Raw genomic sequence first — 27,368 nt, 5'->3', positions numbered from 1 at the left:
GAACAATGAGATTAGACACGCAGGCTTCAACAGAGTTTCTTCTTCAAAAATGTACATTATATGCAGTTTCAAGCTATTGTAAGTAAAATATGCTTACAAAACTTCAGCTATTTCACCACTCTCAAGTCATTCTCCCTGAAAGTAATGCAATGTCAGCTCAGATTCACTTACAAAATAATTCTTTCTTATTGTTACATACACGGATCCAGCATGATTTTATGCACTTGGGTGAGAAAGATTCTTTAACAACTGTCATTTTTATTATACTAAATAAAATCCTCATTGACACTTGGAAGTAAGAAAAATTGTTCTTTTAATTAATCACTTCTGTATTAGAAACAGAATGCAATTTATCCTCAAATTCCTGCAGTTATACTCAACCACATTTCTACACATATTTATTCATTTTGCCACTGACGTAAGTTTTGCCTTAGATTCATATGACTCTCCCCCACTTAAATATAAGCAAGTCCAACCCTAACCCAGTGCCGCCCAAAGGTGTTAATTACAACTCCCATCAACCTCAGCTCGCAGGCCATCTGGAGGACATGAATTAGGGAAGGTGCACTCTTAATTACAGCAGTGTTTCCCAACTTTGAAGACTTCTGTATGTGTGGACTTTAACTCCCAGAATTCAACAACAGCCATGTGGCTGAGGAATTCTGAGAGCCAAAATCCACACAACAGGGAGGCACCTGAGTATGGAAACACTGTTGGGGGAATTCCTTCAAATGCCCCACTTCCCACATTAAAACATAGTCCTGTTACAATTAATTCCAGGGCAGTATGGAATCTATATGCACAGGACGCAAAGTGTTCTTTATTTAAGTAATCTCTTCCGAACCCAGAATCTAAAGGGAAGGATTAGCTACCTAGTGCTCCTAGACAGCAATGGAGAAAGAGAGTGGCGGCAGCCCAGTCTGTATTTACAAAATTAGTTTGTTTTAAAGTTGCACACAAGATGATCCAGAGTAATGGGGGAGACAGGACAGTTTAGTTCAGCGTGGCTCTTACATGCCATTCAATAGCTTTCAACTTAATTGTTTTGAATACTGAAGGAAAACTAGGGCAGAGAACTCAGTTCTATTAGACCAGTCCACCCTATCAATAGCTAAAACAATAGCAGGCTCTCTGGTGGATTATATGAGAACAGAAAGGGAAAAAACTGATGTCGTTAGGCCCAGGATATTTGGAAAGAACCTTGGAGTTGAGCTGGAAAAGTCAAATGGTCTAGTGAACTTCAACCTCAATAAGGTCCATGTCCAGTGTAGACTCTTCTATTAGCATATGTGATGTGGTTCCAACTGCTAGTCAAAACAGCAGCATCCATATTTGCTATGAGGTAGACATGATACCACTCTTTTCACTCTTCACTTTTAAGAATTCTGCCATGCTGGAGAAGTACTTCTGATTGGCTTCGGTGACCTTCTTCTCGGCTGCCTGTGGATTCACAATCTCCAGACCCTGCAAATGCGTAGCGGAAAAATGCATGGGTGAAGGAAAAACAAACAACATGCAGAGTTTACCCAATCTGGCACCCTTCAGCTGTGGAATTCTAGGAGTTGCAACTGCAAAACAGCCGAGAGCCTCAGGTAAGGGAAGGGCTGTAATAGACCCCAACTCCCCCAACCTGGAGACAGAGGACAGAAAATTGCTTACAGTGGTTTGGTCTGTTTTGTAAAAAGAGGACAAGGTAGCACATTCTTAGGTGGCTCGTATTCCTCCCAGGCATGACCTACACTTGCTAATACTAAAAACTTTAGGCAGGGCACAAGGGAAGAAATATCCATCTTTAGGATTACCGGGAAAATTATGTATTTCTCAAAATTCTACAGTACAGTATATCCACATTCCTAAAAGCTTATTATTAAAAGATACTTTTCTTCTCCCACAGTGCTTGGGTTGATTCATTTCCATACTACACCCCTGCTCCATTCTCCAAAATCAGAAAAATTTACCATTCCAAATTCTTTGGATGTACGCATACAAATTCCCTACTTTAGTGCTTCCCAGTCATGGGCGAGTAACTGGAAAGTGGAATGTAAGCTAAGAGCAATGCTTACCTGCAGTGGAGTGAAGGCCACACTGGAAGCTGTGCCTGAGGAACGGTCCCGGATGGTTGACTTTCCTCCGTACACCATGCTTTGCTTCTGGAGTGTGCGCTGGTTGGGACAAAAAAGGTGACATTTGGGGTTTTAATATATATGTAGTAGATAGAAATGGTAGGAATCAGGTATTCCAGATGTCCTCTGGGAACATCCCACATTTGCAGTCTTCCCTAGATCAGAATCCTAATTATAAGCTATGCTGTTAGAGAAGGCAGGTAATTTAAGGCCCACGAAAGCGTTCAAGAAGTACTCCATCAAGATGGACGGCAAAAGGCTTTGGGGTAGGGAGAGACTTCCAAAAAGTCCTAAGCCAGACTCAACACATACATGCTCAAAACAATCACACAGCAATAAAAGATGATGTGACTATGATCTTACACGATGACTGAACCAGAGTTTACAAACTACAAAGGTGGGGCTCACATACCATAAAACATTAAAATGTAGCATGTTGCATGAACCCAGTCCAAAGCACTAATCCCAATTCTGGAGGCCTACACAAGCCCAGAGTACTTGTAATGAGACCATGCCATTCCTGCTTCTTAGAGGAAAAAAACTCAAAGCAGAAATTGGACATTCCAACTTTCCGAGTCTCTATTTCCTCACCTGCAGTGTTTTTGAGATGCGTGCCTTTGTGGCCTCGTTGACTTGGGTCTGCCGGACACGGCCACTGCCTGATTTGCCCAAGTGGCCAAGACTGAACCCAAGGTCTTCTTGGTAAGCATCTTCTTCAATCTAGAAAAGGCATGGGGATGAGAAGAAGTGAAGTAAATAATGTATTTATGTCATTTCTATACCACCAAAAGATTCCCTTCAGTTTACAAAAGCTATAATCAAATGAACCAGATGGGCTGGTTCTACCTTAAGTAGATGGTCCTTCAGTTACCCATATAGATACAGCATTTTAGATTACAACCAGCCCTTTGAATTGTACTCAAGAGCCTATTGGTAGCTAATGCTACACATAAGTACTGAAGTTACACGGCACTGGTAAATGAACTGCTGCATTTCACACCAACTGCATATTCTGGGTAGTCTCCAAAATGTGTTGTAAAGTATACTACAATAGTTGATTTGAGAGGTAATAAGGGCATAGGTAGTTGTTGACAGGGAATCGTGCTCCAGGAAAGGCTACAAAACTGGTGCATGCAGCCATCTTGGTCTCAGCCTCCCCTATCTAGCAGCAGTTGAACCCCCAAGTTGTAGAGCTGGTGCTGCAGGAGGAATGCTTCCCAATCCAGAATCATCAGAAGCAAAGCTCAGGCATGGATATTTGAGTATCAGCTTGAAAGATTTATTGCCCCTTTTTTCTGTCAGATTAGTTCACCTGGAGGCAGAAATGTTTTTTTAATCTGCATTCTCAATTCAAATACATACATTCAGAAAGCAGCCCTGCACATTATGAATGTAGCTGGGCCTTGCACAGACAGAAGAGAGCAACCAAGTCCTGGTAGCCACTTACAAGTGTAACAAACACCAAGCGGTCTGCTCATTGTTTACAGATTCATTTCACACTTTATATTGTTTTTCTAGTTATTCCATGACGAAAGAACTGGAAAACCTAGAGATTCACAGCCATGTACAACAATGAGACACATTTGTATTTCACTGTACAGAAAGTGGCAGATGTGGCATTTCTGAGCATACATGTTTCTGAGCCTCTATATGCAAAATCAGAACTGCATAAATATGTTTTCTTAGCTTGTTGTAAAGTGTGATATAGCCCCGAGGTGACTCCCCAGAAGAGTTCTCTCAATCTATCATACCAAGGCAACACTAGTAAACAGAAGTCAGAAATCCTCATTTCTGCTCTTGCCCTCGCTTGGAATTAGATAACCAGGCATCCTCAAAGACATATGAAGAAATAAAACAACTTTCCATACATAACTTGGCATTCCTCAGATGTGGACAATGATAATTCAATACGTTTGAAAGCAACAGATAGAGAAATGCTCTTCTGCAAAATCTCATACCTCTCCAAAGCTCATCCTGTTTGCCTGTTTCCGGATTTCTGTTAAGCCAAGACGCTCTTTCATCTTACGATACCTGAAGCAGGAGATAAAGTTTAAAAAAAAAAAAAAATTCAAACTGAAAAATGCACAGGAGCAAGTTCGTTATGTTACAATCAATGCTAGTCTATGACTGTATTAAGACTGATTTGATTTAGATTATAACCTAGGGCTTATATATAAATTCAGGTGAGTTGTGCTCTGAATATCAGAATCCCTGGGAATGGATGCCTAATTTCTGTACATTTAATCTCCCACCCTTTCCAAATACTTGGATCCAATTCTTAGCTCACCGACAACAAAAAAATGTATATCCTGAGATAAAATAGACGCAAAGCTATATTTTCAAATATGAAAGTTCTGCATTTTTATCTTTCTTTACTGAAGAAACAGTAGAAGAAATGCTGATATAGGGAGTCTGCTACCGGTGAGGTGGGAGAACTGACACCTGCAGCTTCTGGGGACACTGCAGCCAAAAGGCAGCTGGATGGGGGATCCAGACTGCCCATAATTCTCTCTGGATGAAAGAGAGATCTTGAGATTACCCTCATGCATTCCGGACAGCTGTTTTTTGGGGGGTGGGTGAGTCGGCAGCAGAAACTGTTGTTTTTGCAGCCACTCGTGATCAGCTGAGAGTCGTGGGTTTCATCATGCTCTGAGCCGTTAGCATAGCCTTTTTAAGGACTCAAAGTTCATCCAAACCTCATCTTTTTAATTATCTTGGAGTTTAATTTTTTTTCTTACTATTTTATTAAGATTGAAAAACCTTCAGAGCTGCAAGCTAGACATTTGCTGGGTGAGTGTTCTTCAATCCATTTGAAAAGGAAGAAAATGACATGTTTCCACCTTTGTAAGATCTTCATTTTTTGTAATATATAACCAAAGGGGAATTATACTGTTGTTCTTTGGAAAGTTTTTAAACGCCAAGGATTTGGAAGAAATTGATTTAAAGAAAGACTTGGAAGTTAATTAAAAAGATCCTCTCGTGTGGGAAAAAGCTTTGTGTTTACATTTTGACCTGATAACAAAGCCTTGAAGGTTAATCACTAGAGAGCACCAGATGGCCACCTTCAAGGAAACATTTTTTAAATTAACTCAAGAAATCCTAGGAATATTTAACCCTATATTGTAACCAAAAATTGCTACTGAGTAGAACCAAGTCCCCTGGAAAATAACTGAAATGGATTTTAAGGTGGACTTAAAAATTATAACTTATAAGAAAGAGGTGGTAATATTGGATTTACAAATGGAATTGGATGATCATTTGAAAATCAAAAAAGACATAAAAATAATATACTGAAAGAGGGATATTGATAACCTGTTTAAATTGGAATATAAAAGACTTAACAGGAATGGCTATACTGAAAATACATCTGGACTTTGATAAAGTTGACAAGGATTTCGAGAGAACAGACAAAAATACTAGAAGAAAAAATATAAAACTGGTTTATTTGATTATGGTTAAGTAATTGGTTTGCAATATGCGTGTTACTATTTTTGGCATACAAATAAGGGGTTATTATTTCTGGTAATGTTGAATTGTTAATTGGGTTTAATTATGGGTTTTTGTAATGTTGAATTGTCAGTTGGGATGAGATTTTGATTACTAAGAGAGGGATTAGGGGGATTATGTTTAAATGGAAAGGGGAACTAAATGCTTATGCTGTGAGTTATGTCTGTTAATCTTTATACCTTTTGTTGATTAGTAAGGAGAGCTGTGGATTTAGAGTGGCATTCACAGAAAACAGGGTGAAGTATGGAATGAAGATACATTTGGTAGTATTTAAGAGACAGTGATACAGTGGGGCAAAGAAGTATTTAGTCAGCCACCAATTGTGCAGGTTCTCCCACTTAAAAAGATGAGAGAGGCCTGTAATTTTCATCATAGGTATACCTCAACTATGAGAGACAAAATGGGGGGGAAAATCCAGAAAATCACATTGTCTGATTTTTAAAGAATTTATTTGCAAATCATGGTGGAAAATAAGTATTTGGTCAATATCAAAAGTTCATCTCAATACTTTGTTATATATCCTTTGTTGGCAATGACAGAGGTCAAACGTTTTCTGTAAGTCTTCACAAGGTTTGCACACACTGTTGCTGGTATTTTGGCCCATTCCTCCATGCAGATCTCCTCTAGAGCAGTGATGTTTTGGGGCTGTCGCTGGGCAACACGGACTTTCAACTCCCTCCAAAGGTTTTCCATGGGGTTGAGATCTGGACACTGGCTAGGCCACTCCAGGACCTTGAAATGCTTCTTACGAAGCCACTCCTTCGTTGCCCGGGCGGTGTGTTTGGGATCATTGTCATGCTGAAAGACCCAGCCATGTTTCATCTTCAGTGCCCTTGCTGATGGAAGGAGGTGTTCACTCAAAATCTCACGATACATGGCCCCATTCATTCTTTCCTTTACACAGATCAGTCGTCCTGGTCCCTTTGCAGAAAAACAGCCCCAAAGCATGATGTTTCCACCCCCATGCTTCACAGTAGGTATGGTGTTCTTTGGATGCAACTCAGCATTCTCTCTCCTCCAAACACGAGTTGAGTTTAGACCAAAACGTTCCACTTTGGTTTCATCTGACCATATGACATTCTCCCAATCCTCTTCTGGATCATCCAAATGCTCTCTAGCAAACTTCAGACAGGCCCAGACATGTACTGGCTTAAGCAGGGGGACATGTCTGGCACTGCAGGATTTGAGTCCCTGGCGGCGTAGTGTGTTACTGATGGTAGCCTTTGTTACTTTGGTCCCAGCTCTCTGCAGGTCATTCACTAGGTCCCCCCGTGTGGTTCTGGGGTTTTTGCTCACTGTTCTTGTGATCATTTTGACCCCACGGGGTGAGATCTTGCATGGAGCCCCAGATCAAGGGAGATTATCAGTGGTCTTGTATGTCTTCCATTTTCTAATGATTGCTCCCACAGTTGATTTCTTCACACCAAGCTGCTTGCCTATTGCAGATTCAGTCTTCCCAGCCTGGTTCAGGTCTACAATTTTGTTTCTGGTGTCCTTCAACAGCTCTTTGGTCTTGGCCATAGTGGACTTTGGAGTGTGACTGTTTGAGGTTTTGGACAGGTGTCTTTTATACTGATAACAAAGTCAAACAGGTGCCATTACTACAGGTAACGAGTGGAGAACAGAGGAGCCTCTTAAAGAAGTAGTTACAGGTCTGTGAGAGCCAGACATCTTGCTTGTTTGTAGGTGACCAAATACTTATTTTCCACCATGATTTGCAAATAAATTGTTTAAAAATCAGACAATGTGATTTTCTGGATTTTTTTCCCCCATTTTGTCTCTCATAGTTGAGGTATACCTATGATGAAAATTACAGGCCTCTCTCATCTTTTTAAGTGGGAGAACTTGCACAATTGGTGGCTGACTAAATACTTCTTTGCCCCACTGTAAGTTGTTAATGTTGTATATACTTGTTGGGGATGAAGGGGGAAATTTCTTATTACTTTTTTTTTGGTTGGGGGATTTTTTTTTCTTTGCACTGTCCTTTTTTTTAAAAGAAATCTAGTTTTGTATTTGATTTTTGTATTAATTTTATCCGTTTTATATAATCTTCAGTAAAAAATATTTTTAAAAAAAGATATGCTGACATAGGTAGGTAGGTAGGTAGGTAGGTAGGTAGGTGGATGGATGGATGGATGGATGGATGGATGGATAGATAGATAGATAGATAGATAGATAGATAGATAGATAGATAGATAGATAGATAGATAGAAATTCGATTTGCTTCTCACTTCCTGGCATTTTGCATGGCCTTCCCCCTTAGCTCATCCAGAGCCTTTCACCAGTACCCCCGCACCTGCGGCCTCCCCGTTTCTTCCTCTGTCCATCCAGAGGTGCTGGCAGTGGCTTCACTTGCTTCACTGGAGGTGGCTCCTGCCACTTATCAAATTTCCTCTCAATCTCTTCCTTGAGGTCATATCCAACCTGGATTGTTAACAGAAGGAAAACAATAAGTTACAGCAGGTGAGAGGAGCCCTCTTCAACCTGGAGGCCATGTTATCACAGTGGAAACCTCTGGGAAGCAACATTTGAACAGTCAGAGGATCAAAGTGGGAAAAGTGAGAGTTCCAACTTAGGCTGAAGAAATCTGGTTGCTATGCCTGTCGTTCATGGATTCCCTACACACCCCTGAGCAATATCCTAAGACAGTGTTGTCCAAACTTGGCCACTTTAAGATGAGTGGACTTCAACTCCTAGAATTCCCCAGCCAGCCATGCTGGCTGGGGAATTCTGGGAGTTGAAGTCCACTCATCTTAAAGTGGCCAAGTTTGGACAACACTGCCCTAAGACAAATCCCAGGTTCAACTTTTTTCTATGTTTCCTCTGTTAACTGGAGAGGCTGTGTACTGGGTGCCACACTAAACACCAGACTGACTTTATCCCCGCAGACTAAACCAAGCCTATTAGACTTCTCCTCTTGGCCTAGCTGTATCTTTTCAATCTTTCCCTACAGAAAAATTAATGACTTCATCTTTCACCTCCCTCCCACAGTAGATTCATTCCCTAGGCTAAACTGAAAATGGTCATCTTCTCACAAAAACGGGGAAGTGTAATAGTGACATGAGAACCTGGAAACTCAGGTTCAAAAACTCCTAAACTGGGAAAAACCTTGAGCCAGCCAGCATCTCTCAATCTGATCTACCTTAGAGTTTTGGTGCAGAGATAATCGGGAGTGGCAAAGCCAACTTGGCTCTTCTCTACGTTCCTTAGAAGAGGGACAAGAAGAATGTGCAGCCCAGAGATACCCTTCTTCCTTCTCTTGACAATCGGTTCTAAATCCCCTCTTCCTTAGGGGAATTACCCATTTCCTTATTAAGCCTCTATGGAGCCTCTAAAGCAGTGTTTCTCAGCCTTGGCCACTTAGATGGGTGGACTTCAACTCCCAGAATTCCCCAGCCAGCCATGCTGGGAATTGAAGTTCACCCATCTTAAAGTGGCTAAGGTTGAGAAACACTGATCTAAAGCGTTTACAAACATGAAAGCAATCACTGCCACTACTCAACTTGCTCAAAAAGCTTTCTGAGAGAGGTCCATATCTTAGGGCTTTGCTGCACATCTTCACTGAAACAAAGCCATTTAGAGATGTCTCAGGGAGTCTGACTTATGCTTCCTATCCCTGCTACCCCAGTGGCTTAGAGCCCTTGACCTGCATGCCTCACCTTCCCTTCAGGACTCTCGTGGAAGCTGTCTACCCGAGCTGCTAGGGTGCATTTTGCTGCCACCAAACGCGCTGCTTTCCTCCGCAGATCCTACAAAGAAGGAATAAAAACCAATGCTGGTTTAGTGTGGTTGGAAGCCTCATGCACGAACATGCCGATCAGAAAAGGAGCTACAGGTTCACATACATACCGGAGGCAGTGACTGTACAATGTCACTATGATAGATGTAGCCAGTATGAGGTAACACAGAAGTGCTGGAAAAGCCTGAGAGAGTTTTCCTCTGGGCTCCCAGGAGCATGATGTTACAAGCTGGCATCTTGGAAAGGTTTGTGAGGCCACCAGCAATGCCTTAATCAAGGAAGAAACCAAGAGTGAACATCATACAGTAGGATCAAACAGTCAAGAAGCTTCAAGCCTTTTGATCAGCCAATTTCTGGCATGTTGAGATTTGCAGAGAAGGGCCTTTCCCTGGGAAGCTGAGCTTGCTATCCACAAAGAAGGCGCCCAGCTAATCCACAACCATGGAGATTTGCCAGAATCAATCATATATCAGAAGTGTCTTTACTGTTCAACAGGGCATTGGTTCTGCAGTTTTAAATGAAAAACAAAAACAGCTCACTGTTTGGAAAGCTGAGTTATAAGAGTAAAATAAGTTCTCTTAATAACTAAACAATGACATCTTGTTAGAAGAGAAATATTTAACTTCCCTCTAAAAACCACATATTTCAGGTCCTTTTCTGCCAACAACTCTACATTCTAGTCAAAAACTCCTATTTTTCCATGCCTGATGCCCGATCCAGCAACTTACCCATGATCTTAGCGGCAGTAGAGGCCCCAACAATAATGGACAGGTTTGGGGCAATGAAGGACATACGGGATTCCACATACTCATAGATGCGGTGCTTCGATTGGTTCAGCTCTAGGGCCATGTCACAGGCCTCCTCGATGCGTTCTAGTTCCTCCTCAGTCAACTGTTGCCTACAATGGGAGGAAGAGCCCTCTTGACACTTTGATAATAAGCCATCATATTCATTTTGCAACACTGATATTCGCAACATGCTAGAGCAAAGTCCTTTTGATTAGGATCTCTTAGTATCATCCTATATATATTAGCTCCATCTTCCCCAACTTGGTGGGACTGGTTTTGGCTTTAGACTTTGCGGATTGGATCTTAACTCTTTTAATTCCTTTATCTATGCTGCAATCTGGAGGGCACAACGTTAGGGAAGAGTGATCAAATGAAATTTAGAGACAAAAAGCACTTTTCAGAATTTGCAGGATTCAGGAACATGAGTAAGGGCAGAGATAATAAATAATGTTTTTCTCCCTTCCTTTGGATCTTCAGTCATGCAAGCAAGCTGCATCAAGAATATCTGAATTATGCTAACACTATTATTTCTGTCCTGAAGTGTGCTAAAAAAAAAAAAAAAGCTAGATGCACACCTTTCCTGTCTCCCTGCCCTCTCTCAAATATAGTCAGACAGTAATGATTGTCAGACATCAATGTACAAGCATCACCAGAAAACCCACACTTTCATTTGGACTACAGCACTTTTTCACACATCACACAGAACATAGAATCCTCTAATGGAAAACTACTGTGATGGTTAACCTGTGATGTCACAAGAATGAGTAGTGCTCCTCTTGACTGCAGAAGTGAGATGCTTTTTTAAACACCTAAGAGCCCTCTTCTCTCAGAGGAAGAAAAAAAAAGCACACCAAAGAGAAGATGGCTGGGACAAGATCTTTTCCCTTAATGTGCAAAGATTTAAGAAAAATTAAAGGAATTTCTCACTTTCAGTCGGGAGTGGTACAATCTGTTGTTTTGGGGTTTTTTTGGCCCCGTGTGTGGATTTAGCCCCAGTCCCTTTCTGGAGCTGATCTCCCACATCCCTTCTAAATCCTCCCCTCTGTTTTCACAGAGGGCCCACCTTACCCCTGGGTGGTGGATGCCGTGACACTGACCACCATGATTGTGGCATTGGTAAGGATCTGTTGAAGGTTCTCATTGTTCTTGCATTTGTCCAAACTGTTGCCCAGTTCCTGCAAAAGTCCAACATTTGAAGGAGAGGTTAGCTTTTGACAATGACCAGGAATCTTTGTACAAATACATGCTGGGCTGAAAGGCACTGTGAGAAGCACCACAGATACTTCATCCAATTTCAAAATGTCAGGCCCTCAAGAACTGAGGAGTTGAAAGATAAGCATGTTCTGGATTTGTTAATTAATCCATGAACCAAGGACCACAGAGAGACTGAATTCTCTATTCTCCATATTCTATTTCTATTCTCTATAGAATATTATCTAACCCACCAGCCTCCTCCTTGCCAAAGGTGCAGCACTACAAGATGCTTCCTTCAACTTTAGCAACTAAGAGCAGAGTCTGTTTTTTTTCTCATCCTTCCCCATTCCTTTTGTCATGCCTTCTGCACAGCCAGCCTGAGGGGCAATCTTAGTAATCTTTTTAAGTTTAGAGTGCATATTTGGCTGAAAACAAAGGCTAAAAAATATTTCAGAGAAACAAATTTTAGTGTTCTCATTTTTATCTTTCTATATACTGGAAGATAAAACTAAGTTCTGTGACTGAATAAGGATTAGCACCTACATTTCCTGCACCTGTATTCTCTATTTCTGTATTTTATTCCCTCCGTATGTACTGAATCACAGCTCTTAGAATGGGAGCAATACTGGCTTTGGCTTGTTTAACATATCTGGAAGATACCAGATAATGGAAGGATGAACGAAAGTACTCAGTTTCAATCCAGGAAACCTAGATGCAAATTCTTATATGGCCATAAAGCCCAGTGAATCGGTAACAAAAGTAACCAATGGGTTTTGATTGCTGAGAATGCAGAGATGCTATGGATGATGCTGGTAATAATAATAATAGATTAAACTTGTATGGCACCCGACTCTCAGTGACTCTGGGCGGCTCACAACAATCAAGCAAAGAAACATCAATAAAAACAATAAAAAATAAAGATACATGATGACAAGTGTGATGAAGTGAGGGGTTTTATTCTCCTTCACTGAAGGCCTGGGTGAAGAGCCAGGTCTTCACAGCTCTTTTAAACAATAGTAGAGTGGGGGCCACTGGGATCTTGGGGGGAACTCATTCCAGAGGGCAGGCACTTGTGGTAGTCATGACAGTAAACTGAAGAATGAACTTCACATATTTTAAGAATAAGCACAATACCTTAACAGTTCGGATGTAGTCCAGAGCATTGGGAACAAGGGATTCTAGTTCTGGGAATCGCTTAGAGTATTTGTCTCGGATAAACTTGTGTATAATATCTAGAGACAAAAGATAATCCATAAAGCAGAAAGATGATTGTGAGTGTGGAACAAGCTTCCTCAACTTAATAACCTGTAGAGGGATTAGATTTCAAGCCTCATTAATTCCAAGGCAGGATGCTGGGTGGGAATGATGTGAGTCCGGATCCAATACATCTGGCACTTGCCAACTGGGGAGGCTGCATTAGAGAGAACCAAAGCAAGCCTTCAAAAACATGCTGCCCCAATTCTTTTTAGTGCTGTTGAACCAAAGAGACCCTTTAGGAATAGGCCAGACTGGATTTTTTGTTGCTGAAAGAGGAACCACTTCTCCTAAAACAGCTTTTGAACTGTCTTACATTTGATGCCATAAAAGTAGCACACTTATATATCCTTGCACCTCAAATGTTCTAACTTCCATACCATTAGTTATTAGATAACATCCCTTTCCCAGAAATCCACTGTACTCATACCACTACAGACATATCGCCATATAACGCTTACTACAGTAATACCTTGGTTCACGAACGCTTCTGTTCACGAACAATCCGGTTCATGAACAGCACCATTCGCAAAATTTTGCTTCTGTTCGCGAACTCCGCATCGGGTGACGAACACGACCCGCGGCCATTTTCCCTGCTGTGACACGTGGTCGTGGCTTCCTGTAGGGAGGGGGACTCTCCCTCCAAACAATAACTGCCTCCCCACCCACCTTCCTGTCCTCCACGCCAGAAGTCACCTCAAGCAAGGTTAGTGTTCTCTCTCTCCATACTGTACTGTACTGTACTTTGTTTCATATTTTTGTGGTTTAAAAAAAAAATACATATGGTTCAGAACGGATTAACCGTATTTACATTGAACCTTATGGGAAAATTTGATTCGGTTCACGACCAATTCGGTTCGCGACCAGAGTCGTGGAACGAATTAAGTTTGTGAACCGAGGTACCACTGTATATTGTTTCTAGTACCTTCCTAGCCCTGCCCCCAAACAAGCAGCCAAGGTTTTGCACTCACTCAGTTCATTCTCAATCTCTACTGTGAGGTTGTTGGCATCCACAATGACTCTGTATTCAGGAGCAGCCTCTACAGGACCTAGAACTGGGGAGGGAAAAAGAAGTTAGTCAAAATCTATGAAGTGCAGGTGACTGTGAGGTGGGTTCAGAGGTGTCCAGGCTCTTGACTGAAGGGAAATGAGCTGCCTTAATGCAAGAATAGGATGTGATCTCAGTAGATTAAAAAATGTAAGGGAAGTGTTATATGTATTGCTGTTTTTTCACAGAAAAAAATTGAACTGAACAGTACCTTCAGATGCTTTTGGTTGCTTGCTGATGTATTCCTCAATCTTCAGCATGATTTCAGCAAACTGCACGAGAGAAAGAAAAAGACCTAAAATCACGCTTCCCTTCCATCTTGAACTTCAGAGTGTAAAACAATAACGGTAGGTTACAAAACATGTGGTGTTGAGGCCAAAATCAGTTTTGAAATCTAATCTTATTATTCAATTCAAAGCAATTTAAGGGACAATTCTTTAGTATCTTTCTAATTACTACTTTATTTCTGACTGTCTCTCCATCTGATCAAATTGGCATGGTCATAAAGATTCCTTCACAAGCATATTAAACTGATGAATCCTGTCCTATGTGAAAGATGTCCATTTCTCTTACCATTTTGCTATCCCACAGTTTGGCAATACTTTTGACTGAATCAGTTGCCAGATCCAATTGCATCTCTTCATGGACATCTTCAATGGGAGACTCATCCTCTTCATCTGCAAAACTGCCATCCTCTTCCTCTGCTGCCTCTTCAAGGTCAGCCAAAAGCTCATCTGCTAAAGACATGGTGGATCAAGGCTGAAAAGAGAAAACTGGATTAAAGAAGAAAGCCAAAACAGGGTTAATGAAAAAACTAAAGTAATTGAATTAAGATTCAGAGCCTTACTTATCAATCTTTTCTCTCATTACTGGGTTGGAAACAGTTCCAATCCCATATTTCTGCAACCAACCACCTTCCAAAAGTTAGGACTTCAGTTTCTAGATACCACTATAGGAATATAATCTTAAGACTTCTGTAAGGTTCAGCTACCATGTAATAATTATAACCCATGAAACTCTCTAGAAAGTCATACACTATCTTAGAACCCCAATAAGCACAACGATCCAGTTTGCTACGCTCTTCAATTCATTTCTCTTTCATTCTATCTCTCTGAAGGAATCTCCTCCTTACCACAGTTGCAACTCCTTTCCTATTGAATTCATTTCAGTCAAAAATTTCCAGATCTTATTAGCTCCTCCCAATATATGTCCTTTCTAATCTCTTCTTCAGTTTCTAACATAGAATCCTTCAGTCTTCCAGTACTCCAGCAAACCATGTTTCATACCAACGTTCATTCTTAGAAAACATGTGAACTTCCAGGCCTCCCCCCATCTAGTAAACCAATTCCAGTTTTCTGTGCCAGAATCATAACTCTTTTGCCCACATCCCTTCCCTTTTTCAACATTGCCAAGAGGCATCTCCCAAAGATTAAAGCTTCCATTCCTCCTTTCTATGGGGCATCTGTAGTGGGTGGGGAGGAATGGATATAATAATAATAATAATAATAATAATAATAATAATAATAATAATGCCACTCACAACAATCAAAGAAATTACAATAAAATCAATACAACAGAAAAAAAAATAAAGATAAAAAATGGCAAGCATGATGAAGTGAGGGGTCTCACTCTCCCTGACCAAAGTCCTGGCTGAAGAACCAGTTCTTCATGGCTCTTCTAAACAACAGCAGAGTGGGGGCCTTCTGGATCTTGTGGGGGGGGGGAACCTCACCATGATTACATCATGATGTGATACAAATTACATAATTCACAAAATTAATTTTTAATATCATGATACATAGCATCATTGCAATGTAGCTGTACACCAATATAACATGCAGTGTCACTGAGTCTTCTACAAGATGTCTATGCTCCTTTCCCAGAGTTAAAATTTAATGCTGATTCTAAGAACTCTTTCCCAACATCTTCATAAATAAAACATACAATTGAACACTTTGATTTTGAATTAAAAGTTTATACTATCTTATAAGGTAGCTTCAAGCAAAGTTTTATCACAGTGTCTTCATTTGGGACTAACGTTTTAAATTTGATACTTATTTAAGGCATTTTTACTATGAAAATTCACCTTGTAAGTTTCAGTCACTCACTATACAGTGGGGCAAAAAAGTATTTAGTCAGCCACCAATTGTGCAAGTTTTCCCACTTAAAAAAATGAGAGAGACCTGTAATTTTCATCATAAGTATACCTCAACTATGAGAGCCAAAATGGGAAAGAAAATCCAGAAAATCACATTGTCTGATTTTTAAAGAATTTATTTGCAAATCATGGTGGAAAATAAATATTTGGTCACCTACAAACAAGCAAGATGTCTGGCTCTCACAGACCTGTAACTACTTCTTTAAGAGGCTCCTCTGTCCTCCACTCGTTACCTGTAGTAATGGCATCTGTTTGACCTTGTTATCAGTATAAAAGACACCTGTCCACAACCTCAAACAGTCACACTCCAAACTCCACTATGGCCAAGACCAAAGAGCTGTCGAAGGACCCCAGAAACAAAATTGTAGACCTGCACCAGGCTGGGAAGACTGAATCTGCAATAGGCAAGCAGCTTGGTGTGAAGAAATCAACTGTGGGAGCAATCATTAGAAAATGGAAGACATACAAGTCCACTGATAATCTCCCTTGATCTGGGGCTCCACGCAAGATCTCACCCTGTGGGGTCAAAATGATCACAAGAACGGTGAGCAAAAATCCCAGAACCACACGGGGGGACCTAGTGAATGACCTGCAGAGAGCTGGGACCAAAGTAACAAAGGCTACCATCAGTAACACACTATGCCGCCAGGGACTCAAATCCTGCAGTGCCAGACCTGTCCCTCTGCTTAAGCCAGTACATGTCTGGGCCCGTCTGAAGTTTGCTAGAGAGCATTTGGATGATCCAGAAGAGGATTGGGAGAATGTCATATGGTCAGATGAAACCAAAGTGGAACATTTTGGTCTAAACTCAACTCATTGTGCTTGGAGGAGAGAGAATGCTGAGTTGCATCCAAAGAACACCATACCTACTGTGAAGCATGGGGGTGGAAACATCATGCTTTGGGGCTGTTTTTCTGCAAAGGGACCAGGATGACTGATCCGTGTAAAGGAAAGAATGAATGGGGCCATGTATCGTGAGATTTTGAGTGAACACCTCCTTCCATCAGCAAGGGCACTGAAGATGAAACATGGCTGGGTCTTTCAGCATGGCAATGATCCCAAACACACCGCCCGGGCAACAAAGGAGTGGCTTCGTAAGAAGCATTTCAAGGTCCTGGAGTGGCCTAGCCAGTGTCCAGATCTCAACCCCATGGAAAACCTTTGGAGGGAGTTGAAAGTCCGTGTTGCCCAGCGACAGCCCCAAAACATCACTGCTCTAGAGGAGATCTGCATGGAGGAATGGGCCAAAATACCAGCAACAGTGTGTGAAAACCTTGTGAAGACTTACAGAAAACGTTTGACCTCTGTCATTGCCAACAAAGGATATATAACAAAGTATTGAGATGAACTTTTGATATTGACCAAATACTTATTTTCCACCATGATTTGCAAATAAATTGTTTAAAAATCAGACAATGTGATTTTCTGGTTTTCCCCCCCCCATTTTGTCTCTCATAGTTGAGGTATACCTATGATGAAAATTACAGGCCTCTCTCATCTTTTTAAGTGGGAGAACTTGCACAATTGGTGGCTGACTAAATACTTTTTTGCCCCACTGTATCTCAGCCCAATCTGCCCCACCAAATTGTTGCTATGGGGAAAAGTGAAAGAAGGAATGCTTTGTAAATTGGCTTGACTTTCTGAAAGAGATATAAATGAAATAAATGTTTACATCCAGGAGTTTCCATTTAAGGAAATGAGTGAAGAGGACAATAGAAAGCAAGAGCATTCAGAGATTAAATGTTAAATGGATCTTGTAATGATTGTGCATAGCCTATCCTGTGAAGTTTATGAAACTATTTAATACAGCAATTGTTACATACATAAAAAAGAACTACCACCATGAATGGAGTTGTGTGGTACATACCTGGTGGAAATAAAAGGAGTAATATAGGGATGCAATTATAAAACGGCGCCAAAAGAACTCACTGATTGGGTTCATACAACTTACTTCATCAGGTCAGTTCAAGACCTATCAGTTGTGTTTGTACAGCTTAGAAATTTGGTTAGCTTTTAATGTAACTTTATCTGTTGTGTTTATCACATGAGTTGACGTAACATGCAAACTCCCCAAATGAGTTGTTTCAGTAACCAAGTAAAGCGTGTTGTAAAAAATCCTACTGTGATATGTAAATGTGTAACATTGTTCTGCAGAACATAACAGGAAGAGTAAACAGGAATAATAATAAACAGAAAGAGTAAAAATAATAACAGCTCCAATGCAAGAAGATTGGGGCAGAGAGGGGATTGAGGTACACAAGGGCATATCCAGCAATCTCAAAATTATGACACACACAATGATCTCATTGTACAAATGCCACAATTACACAGAAGGCATGTAACACAAATTCCTAAATTGCAGCACCTGCATGACAGCACGAAGCACCTATCATGTTTCCCCACTCATACTGGACAATACTTACAGTGACCATATTTTCTTGGAAAAAATAAAGGACAAACTTGAAAAAGGGGCAAATCTGAAAGAGGTTCAGAAGGATTAAAAAAATTGTTTATGGTTATAACTTTGCTTTACAAAGGAAAACTGAAGAGCAAAACCAAGAAAAATAATGAAATTAAATCTAAAGCACAGCTTTCTGAAATAAAGGGCTGTCTTTTCCATATAATAAAGGGCGTATGGCCACTGTAAAATACTGTAAGCTCGTCCGAGAGGCCGTGCAGAAAATACTGGACTCGGGCTGGGGAGAGCCAGTGAGGAGCCTTCAATGGGCAGAGGGTTCACCGAGCCGCTCCTCCTAGCCTACCTCAGAGGGTTGTTAGGAGGACTGCGGGGAGGCGGGAGAATTAGCGCTGTAATTAATAAGCAGATTGAATAAGGTGTTAACCCCAATCCAGTCTCCTCCACTCTTTAAGGATTCCCTTTCCCCCTCACCGGCTTCCGGCTTCTTCTTCACCTCAGCGCCGCTCCGGCTTCTTCTCAGTCCCCCGTTACACTCGTCGCGCGCCCGAACGCGTCCCTCCTACGTTCATCATGGACGCCCCAAGCGCGAAACTAAGAACTTCAGAAAGAAACAAAGTAGCCAAAGACGCACTACTTCCGATTCCGGTTTGGACGCCATTTGCGTGGCGTAATGCCGCGTGAGCAGAGGACAGCTTTGCCTCCTTAACTCTATGGGCGCCTGGAAATAAGCGAAGCAATCGTTCCGCTTCGAGGCCGTTGAGAACCGCGGCCAATGGCTTTCTCCCATTTCTATTCAGACGGTGTGTCGCTCTGCAATGCCTACTCTATGGTCGCGGGCCTCCGAAATGCATGGTGACGTCACCACCCCTCCTTGCGCGACCTTCCTTCGAACCCTTCCCTATAGACTTCGTGCCTGAAATGATCGGAGGAACGGGATCGAAAACACGCCCCATGTGTACGTAAGTGCGACGCGACAGGCTCTTCTATCAGGGTATGGTCAACTTATGCTCATAGGTCATCGGAGGGCGACGCCTCTTTTCCTTCAATTAAACTGCGGGCACGAAGCTTCTTTGTTGCCGCAGCACTTTTGTTAGTTGCTTCTGTACGTCATCAGTCAGCGCCGGGTCGTCCCTGTATTTTTCGTGGTCTCATTGGAAAAGGTAGGAGTAGCGTGCAGACTGAGGTAAGTTTGATGTCTTAGAAAGTCCCTTTTTAGAAGCTCTTTCGCATATCAGAACTGGCGTTTTGCAGCCTGACACTGTTCACTTGTGTCGGACGCTTACAATTCCCACGACCGCAGTTGTAAGCCGTCCTTTGGAGACTCTCCAAAAGTGGAGCTTCGCCTCATTTTCACAAGCGTTAATGGATGCCTCTTTCTGACCAGAATTAAGCCATTCTAGTCAGTTCACTGGAATAAGTTTTATTTAGCTTGTGACTACTGTAATTCAAACCGAGCATAATTCAACTCGGTACTCTCTAAAAGTGTTGAAATTGCATTTTCCGTTTTCCTAGCAAGTATGGCCATCGGCTGGGAATTTCCAAATGCACTAAATCTGAAGGCAACGGATTGGAAATGGTTTCCTTAAATTATATTCTCTGCTCTTACATTTGTTTTGAGCTAGAAACTGAAGGGAAAATGTACAATCTTATATGATCAGAAGCAGGTCCCATGTAATTGAGCAGGGTTTATTTTCACAAAAAATATGTACAGGATTAGTACCTACTCCAAATAAATCAGTAGAGGTGATTATAAATGGCCTGGTCCTGTATCCCTCTATTTTAAATGATGGAGGAAAAGGGGATTTACCTCTTTATTTCATAGATTTATATTCTTCCTTCAGGACCACTTGTTTCTGCTATTTTCCCCCCCACAACAACAACCCTTTATGGTAGGTTAGGCTGACAGAGTGATTGGCTCAGATATTTGGAAAGGTGTAATGCTTTTCAAGTCCATACTTGAATCACCTTGCTGTGATCAAATTGATGTAGCTGTGGATAGTTCATATCTAATTACATATTGCTTTCTCTTTAAATTTCTAGAACAGAGTCATGGCTGCTGTGAGTTTTGAAGAATTTTCGGTGCCTCCTGGCTCAGAGCTGGCATTGCCCCCTCTTTTTGGTGGAAATATCCTAGAAAGTGAATTAGAGACTGAGGTGGAATTTGCTGATGGCGGGATACCAGAAGAAGAGGAGGAGGAGGGTATGTTGCGGCAACAGGAGATGACTCGACGCAAGTGTCAAGTGCTTGCCCGACGATGCAAGGAGTTAGAGCAGGTATAAGGTTGGAGTGAATATGTTTTCCCCTATTTATTAACAATGTTTCTATTTGTTAATAAAGAAAGGAATAGGGGATAGTTATAGGGTTGCTGTGACGGTTAGGCCATAGGTTAATCATGTTGCTTTATGCAGAGCAAGACACTAATCTGTCTAGTCCAGTATGGTCCATTTTGACTGCTTACAGTCATGTATCCATTTTGTTTATATTGTGCGATTTCTTCAGGGGCAAAATGTGGTTTGGATATTTCTTTTTCCTCCCGTTTTATTCTTACAAAACAACCCTATGAGTTAGGCTGCATTGTGAGTCAGCAGCTGACCCAGAATCAGTACATGACTATCCATGCCTGAGAGTGCACACACGTAGCTTGATTTTTCTTGTTCTGTTCCAACTACAGTACATTATGCTTGTTCTTTACAGTACTCTAGAATGCGTTAATCTGAGATAATTTATACAGAAAAGCCAGGGATTGAACATGAGACTTTTGCCTGTTAATATGTTCTCTACTGAAGTATTTGTAAATCATTTAGTCCCTGGTGGCTTTGGGATTCTATTGTAAAATGTTGTAGTTGTAGGAACAGGCTGTGTGATTTTGAAACTTTGATAGTACAGTCAGGTTATTGGTTGTAAAATTGTTTTTAAAAGTTCTTGATTTCAAATTTTGTTAGAATCTGATGGGGGGAAAAGGTTGGAACCTTAGCCTTTTAACTATATAGAAGAGAGTAACAAAGAATTTGTTTTTTTACTGATTGTTGCTAATCCCAGTTTCGATTGTTGCTAATCCCTGTCCTACTTGATAATAGCAGAAACCAATATTGGGATATTTTGCAGGCAAACACATATGCTTTACTAATGAACTACTTTATAACTCTTTTTAATATAAAAAGCAGTAGTGTGCAAAATATCCCATTATGGAATATTCTTATCTCAGAACAGTCTGTTTTGAATGTTTCGGAAATGGCTTGATATTGAAACAGGGACACCTTTAATAAACAACTTCCCAACAACCTTGTAAAATAAGAGACCCTTGAGAGATAGTGTGGGAGAGGTCCCTTAGTACATAAGGCTGGATGAAGATTTGAACCTAGGTCTCCTTGGCCTCAATCCAGCATGCTGTTCACAATAGTACACTAACTCTGTGTGTGCAGAAAAAAGTATGTGGATACTACATAGAACAACAGTGAAAAATTTAAGTGACACAACTGTTAAGTGAAGACTGAGGAGGAAGAGGGAGGAACTGTTGAGCAAGTGGGAAAAAGATGTCCAGCTAATATTGATCCCTATTATAGGTGAATGAGAGAATGTTAAACCGGCTCCATCAGGTCCAGAGAATAACGCTGCGTCTCAAACAGGAAAGGAGGTGAGTCAGAAGATATGGTAGGCGCAAAGTGTTAAATATATCCCCCTTTGTTCAGTGCTACAATTTTAAAAACTAACTGGATCGGACCCAAAAGACATTTAGTTTAGATGGGCAACCTGTGACATTCCAGACTTTGCTGAGCTGTAGGTCCCAGGATTGGTAGCTATGACCTATACCAGCTGGGCCTTCTGGGAGTTGTAATTCAGCAAGATTTAAAGGCAGCATTCCTTCTGAACAAAGAGATTCCATTGCATGTTTATACCAAACAGATGAATTTTAACTTCTTCCATTTAAAACTATCTATTTTCACCCCATTTTTCATTTTGTGAGACAGAATTCCTAGTTACAAAAGAACACAGCTGTACCAAAGGGTTAGTTTAAAAGAATGTCTTTCTATTTCCTTGAGGTTTCTCATGAGAGTTTTGGATTCCTATGGTGACGATTACAGACAAGGCCACCTTGATATTGTCTTGGAGGTAAGAAAGAGTCTTAGATTTAGGCTGGGTTTACACATTGCTTTAAACTTTAAGATTGTTTGTTTAGGGGTTGTATGAATTCATACATATTGTTTCTAAATGATGGTTTAAACCTTAGCACAATATGTGAACTCGGTTGTGTCTTATGCAATCACCCATGGTTAAGCAAACTCTGTAATGTGTGAATGCAGCTTAAACATAAAATTACAACGTGGATGAGCGAAGAATTAGCAGAGCCTCTGACAGAGTCAAGAAAGTGGAAGAGGGCAGCAAGTGTCAGGAGCCAAGTGTATTTATTTATTTAACCAATTTATATAGCTGCCCATCTCACCACAGGCGACTCTGTGTGGCGTACAATAAAGCTAAAAACAAATAGATTAAAAATAAAATCAGAATAGAACAGAGAAAAAAAGGATGTTAAAATAAGGGAGACACCTCACTAATTCTCCCGTCCTCTGGGGTCCCCAGGCCTGCTGGCATAACCAGGTCTTAAGGGACCTCCAGAAGCTCAACAATGACGAGGCCAACCTCAGCGGAGAACATTCCTCAGCTTGGGCACCACAGCAGAAAAGGCCTGCCACCTAGGGCCTGCCAAATGTAGCTCCCTAGGCTGGCTGGGGAATTCTGGGAATTGAAGTTTACACATCTTAACGTTGTCACGGTTGAGAAACACTGGCTTAGTGCTTTGCATGAATACGGCCAATGGTGGCTTAATTGGTAAACCATGATTAAACAATTCATACTTTGCTGCAACCTGGGAATCCCAGTTATACTTTGCATTCCCCTTTAATTGTCATCTACCATTTGCTGCCCTCCTATAGAGTTCCAGAACTGTTGCCTTTGCTGCAACCTGGGAATCCCAGTTATACTTTGCATTCCCCTTTAATTGTCATCCACCATTTGCTGCCCTCCTATAGAGTTCCAGAACTGTTGCCTTTCTGCACTTGCTTTCTGCAGAAATAGAAGAATTTGATGGCCAAATGCCACGAAGCTGTAAGTGCCTTTGTAGGGAGGAGCCAGGCTTGAGTTCTTTGCTACCTTCATTGGTTTGTTCATTCAACTCCCCAAGCTAGATAGAAAAGCAAGGGCAAGTCTCCCTGCACCCCCCCAACACACACTGCAAATACCACGTGGTTTCCATTGGGGGAAAACGTTAAACTGGAAGAATGGAAGAATTCCGGTTGCATTGCATTCTCTGCTTAGGAGGAAGGGATCCATGGTGCAGATGTTCCAACACCTGGCCATGCAGAGAATGAGCCCTGTGCGAAAGAAACCCCCAGGTGCCTGCCTGCCCCAGAGCCAGAGAGCCTCTCCCCTAGCGAAGGCCCCATCAGCAAGAAGCGGCGACGTCACTTGCGAGAGGAGAAGGAAGGGAGGATGCGGCGAGCAGCCCCAACATTGCTGCCCATGGAGGAATTTCCTGTGCAGGTACTAAGGTTTAATGACCCTGCAATCTAAATCAGCCTCCTGCCTATCTCCCTGCTCCATACCTGCCCTTTTGGCCATCCTGTGCTCTGCTGCCCCTGCTCTCTGCTGCCCCCTCTGCCTTGCACTCCACCCTGCACCCCCACTGCCCAGCACTCCAATACCCCCACCCCCCCTCAGCTGACCTTCACCATCTTCTTCCTCCCACTGCTGACAAGGCGTGTCCAGCCAAGGCAGCTGCTGGTCCTTCCTGAGGCCTCCACATGGCCTTCCTGGGGCCTTGTGCAACTTCAGGAGGGCCTCGTGCAGCCAGCAGCTGCCTCATGAAGGGCCAGGGCAGGCATGCCTCGTCAGCAGTGGGAGGGAGAAGATGGCAAAGGTCAGCTGGGGGCGGTGGAGGGCAGCAGGGGTGGCAGAGTGCAGGGCAGCCCAAAGAACAGAGATGATTGGGAGATAGACAGGTGGGGTAGTTGAAGCGGAAGCAAGCAGGGCAGGAGAAGTGTGAGGTCCTCATCTAATGATGGTATGGTCCTGGCCTAACAATTACAACCAGGACTACCAGAATTACTGTCGCTAAGTGATGTGATCACGTTTCGCCTAACGACTGCTTCACTTATCAATGGAAATTCCAGTCCCAGTTAGGGTTGTTAAGCGAGGACTATCTGTATGTAGGCTATAATAACAGAATCTTGGAAGCCTGACAGGATTTCCCCTTCCCTCTCTGTTATACCAAAGAGAGTCAAGGTGGGGCAATCTTGAGTTTCTTTTTCACACTTCCTTCTTTTCCCAGGCTAAGCTCATCTTTTAAATAATGGTCACCACATATTTTCTCCAAGATCATGTTTGTGCTCCTATACATCAAATGACTGCATATATGCTTATCCAGAAGTCATCAGCAATGAACATTACCTAACATGAATTTAGATTACAAAATGTTTTTAGTCCTTCCACTATGCTGCTTATGGATAGAGGTGAAGACACAATCACTCACATCCCAGAAGCTGGGAAACAATTGCATTTGCATTTCTGTTTTCCTTAAATTAGCAAACTTGGCCAAACTTAAAAGGCAACCATAGTTGTTTTGAGTTGTGGGGCAAGGGAAATCAAAATCTAGAGGTGGTTGATATCTTTATTGGGAACACTTAAAATAACACAAAAATATGCAATCTACCTGGCTTATTTTAACTGCAGAGTGATGACTCCTATGTAATAAGTGCTAATAAATTTTGGGTTTTGTGGCTGCAGATAAAATCTGAAGAGGATTTCCAGTGTGAACAGGATGATGTTCTCGCCCCTGCCTGGCAGCAATCCAGTCCCCAGGACAAGTTACTCCATTACTCAAAGTTTTCCAGCCCTGGTGCCTGTTCCGATTTTGACTGAGGCTGGCCAGTCATCTAAGGGAAGCATACGTACCCATATAGCAGTTACCTCCCTCCTGGGGTAGACTGGCCATCAGGTGCCTGAGAAGATGAAAATTCCTTGCTGGTGTCTTTTTTCCTTGGAGTATCAACCCAGATTTAAGGAACAGCAGGATATTGACTCCATTTGACTCCTCGACACTAACCTGGTCAAAGCTGATCTGAAATATGAGTGAGCTGCTAGGGTGGGGGGTGCTAGAAGAAGAAATGAATTGTGATGAGACTTTAGCAAGGAGCAAAACTTTGGAGTCATTGTGTAATCATATTCAATGACTTAGCTTCAGTCATTGGCCTGAGTTGAGCAATGGACTCAAATGGACTCCTATGTCCATAAACTTTAAATGGGGCAGTAAGTATTTGAGCAGAAACACTTGTACATGTTCAGAGTTGAGGGAAGGCCCTTACGAGAGGTCAGAGTGTTCAGCCTTTCCGCACTTACCCTTCTGGAATCTGGATTTGTAATTCTGGTGGGTGTGGGAAAGGGAAAAGTAGTTCTTGTGCATTAGAAAGTGCACAGAAACAGTTGTCACTGTGTTTGGCGTTTTCTGTGGATGTTCGTAGCTGGCAAACCAAGTGCTGGGAGAAGACTGACCTCTTCTAACCTTGAAGAGTTTTAGGAGTGTCTTGATCGATGGCATCATGAGACCCAGCTTGATCAAAAGGCCAATTGAGTGTGTATTAAAGGAAATCATTTCTGTGCCATTGACATGTGTATCTGTGCAAATTGTTTGTCAGTTTGAGAACTTAGTATATCTTTGCCAGTCCAGAAGAGAGCAAGATACTAGCACCCTTTCCTGTTGTTTTTCCCCCAAGCAAATATCCAAAGATTTTCAAGACTTTTCTGGCAGCCATAATGACCAGACCCACCCACCCATCTCCACCTCCAAATATACCCTCGATTTAGGAATGATAATCTTTATTTTGAACAAACCAGCGCTGCAGTCTACTTGCCTTTTTGGCTTTAGAAGAGTTACAAAAGTAAGATTGAGTAATGTTCAAGCTTATGGCTTCTACTTTGTGACAGATTTGCATAATGCCCTAAGCCAACCAGACTTGACAAGGTGTACACTTTCATTAACAGTACATCTTGTGGTGTGCCTCCTTTAACCAAGACCTAAGGGCTGTGTAAAGTGTAAGAGAGCTAGTTTGGTGTAGTGGTGAAGGCATCAGGCTAGAAACCGGGAGACTGTGAGTTCTAGTCCTACCTGAGGCATGAAGCCAGCTGGATGACCTTGGGCCAGTCACTCACTCTCAGCCCTAGGAAAGGGGCAAGAGCAAACCACTTCTGAAAAACCTTGCCAAGAAAACTGCAAGGTCTTATCCAAGCAGTTGCCAGGAGTCAACACTGATTCAAAGGCATGCACATGTGTGCGTACACACATGGGTTATGGAAGGCTAATGGGGTCATGGAAACCTGGAATCTTTAGCTTGCAGAAGCCAGAATTTGAGATCAGTAGCTAACTTTATTTTCAAACTAGTTCTTTCTTCCTAAAGCTTTCATAACTATTTAGGAGGGGAAAATACTATGGTTGTAGCAGTGTAGTATGATACTGGCTGTGTTTTAAAGGGAAAATTTCAGTTCCTGTAGACCGAACTGGCAATCATTCTGGATTGCTATGACATGCTTAGCCTTAGATAAACCTTAAAAGTGCAGCGCACTCTGTAAGGGAGGTAAGACGGAGATAAGCATACTCTTATGAACCAGTCAGCTTAATATATTGTACAAACTGCCTGCATTTTATTAGCACTCCCTGGCTCTACCAAGGAGGGTGAATCAGGCATATAAACTACAATTAGCTGGGCCTGTATAGCATATTAAATCATTGACTGACCTAAGTGTAGAAATAATTGTGTTGCATTGATACATCATGCTATCTCAAAACCAAATAAGCCATATTATGGCTTAGCATGTGTAAATCCAGTCAAAATTTTCCCTAAGACTTTGGTTCAATACCCTAATTTAGAACTGGGAGGTAGAAGGAAGGAAGGAAATCTTGTTAGTAAATAACTGGGGACTAAAAAAAACTCCTCACCAGTTTATTCCAAACAATTTTCTGATAGTGTGTAGCCTGCCTTCTCTGCACCTCCCTTAAGGCATTTTTATATTCCTTGATAACTATGAAATACAGGGTGCTGTCCATCTTTTTCTTCCCCAACTGATGCGGCAGGCTGCCACTGCTTTTC

The 27,368-nt window shown here is 41.8% G+C and overlaps 2 protein-coding genes across 5 annotated transcripts; one reads left to right on the top strand and one right to left on the bottom strand.

The window, feature by feature from the left end:
• Positions 1-295: 295 nt before the first annotated feature.
• On the bottom strand, positions 296-18,849 carry PRPF31 (pre-mRNA processing factor 31). Its single transcript, XM_007438809.4, has 14 exons — positions 18,702-18,849; positions 14,227-14,412; positions 13,865-13,925; positions 13,577-13,660; positions 12,486-12,583; positions 11,226-11,332; positions 10,098-10,267; positions 9,480-9,637; positions 9,290-9,379; positions 7,927-8,054; positions 4,082-4,154; positions 2,715-2,843; positions 2,064-2,162; positions 296-1,464 (listed from the first exon to the last, which is right to left on the bottom strand). The coding sequence occupies exons 2-14, from the start codon at positions 14,398-14,400 to the stop codon at positions 1,336-1,338; spliced, it is 1,500 nt and encodes a 499-aa protein (XP_007438871.1). The 5' UTR covers positions 14,401-14,412; positions 18,702-18,849; the 3' UTR covers positions 296-1,335.
• A 142-nt stretch (positions 18,850-18,991) lies between these two features.
• TFPT (TCF3 fusion partner) lies at positions 18,992-25,909 on the top strand. 4 transcript variants are annotated; one of them, XM_025173566.2, is made up of 6 exons: positions 18,992-19,185; positions 20,271-20,504; positions 21,795-21,865; positions 22,272-22,341; positions 23,545-23,769; positions 25,012-25,909. In XM_025173566.2, the coding sequence occupies exons 2-6, from the start codon at positions 20,280-20,282 to the stop codon at positions 25,144-25,146; spliced, it is 726 nt and encodes a 241-aa protein (XP_025029334.1). In that variant the 5' UTR covers positions 18,992-19,185; positions 20,271-20,279; the 3' UTR covers positions 25,147-25,909. The 4 variants fall into 4 exon arrangements, with proteins under 4 accessions (XP_025029334.1, XP_087998793.1, XP_007438872.1 ...); XM_088142667.1 differs by having other exon boundaries at positions 18,992-19,189; XM_007438810.3 differs by lacking the exon at positions 18,992-19,185 and adding an exon at positions 19,257-19,413.
• The last annotated feature ends 1,459 nt before the right edge of the window (positions 25,910-27,368 follow it).

Source organism: Python bivittatus, unplaced genomic scaffold (assembly GCF_059951505.1).
Source record: "Python bivittatus isolate LINGU-HERP-01145 unplaced genomic scaffold, Pbiv_v1 ctg000440_np1212, whole genome shotgun sequence".
In the NCBI taxonomy this organism is placed as follows: Eukaryota; Metazoa; Chordata; class Lepidosauria; order Squamata; family Pythonidae; genus Python; species Python bivittatus.
This window is presented reverse-complemented; position numbering and strand designations above follow the sequence as displayed.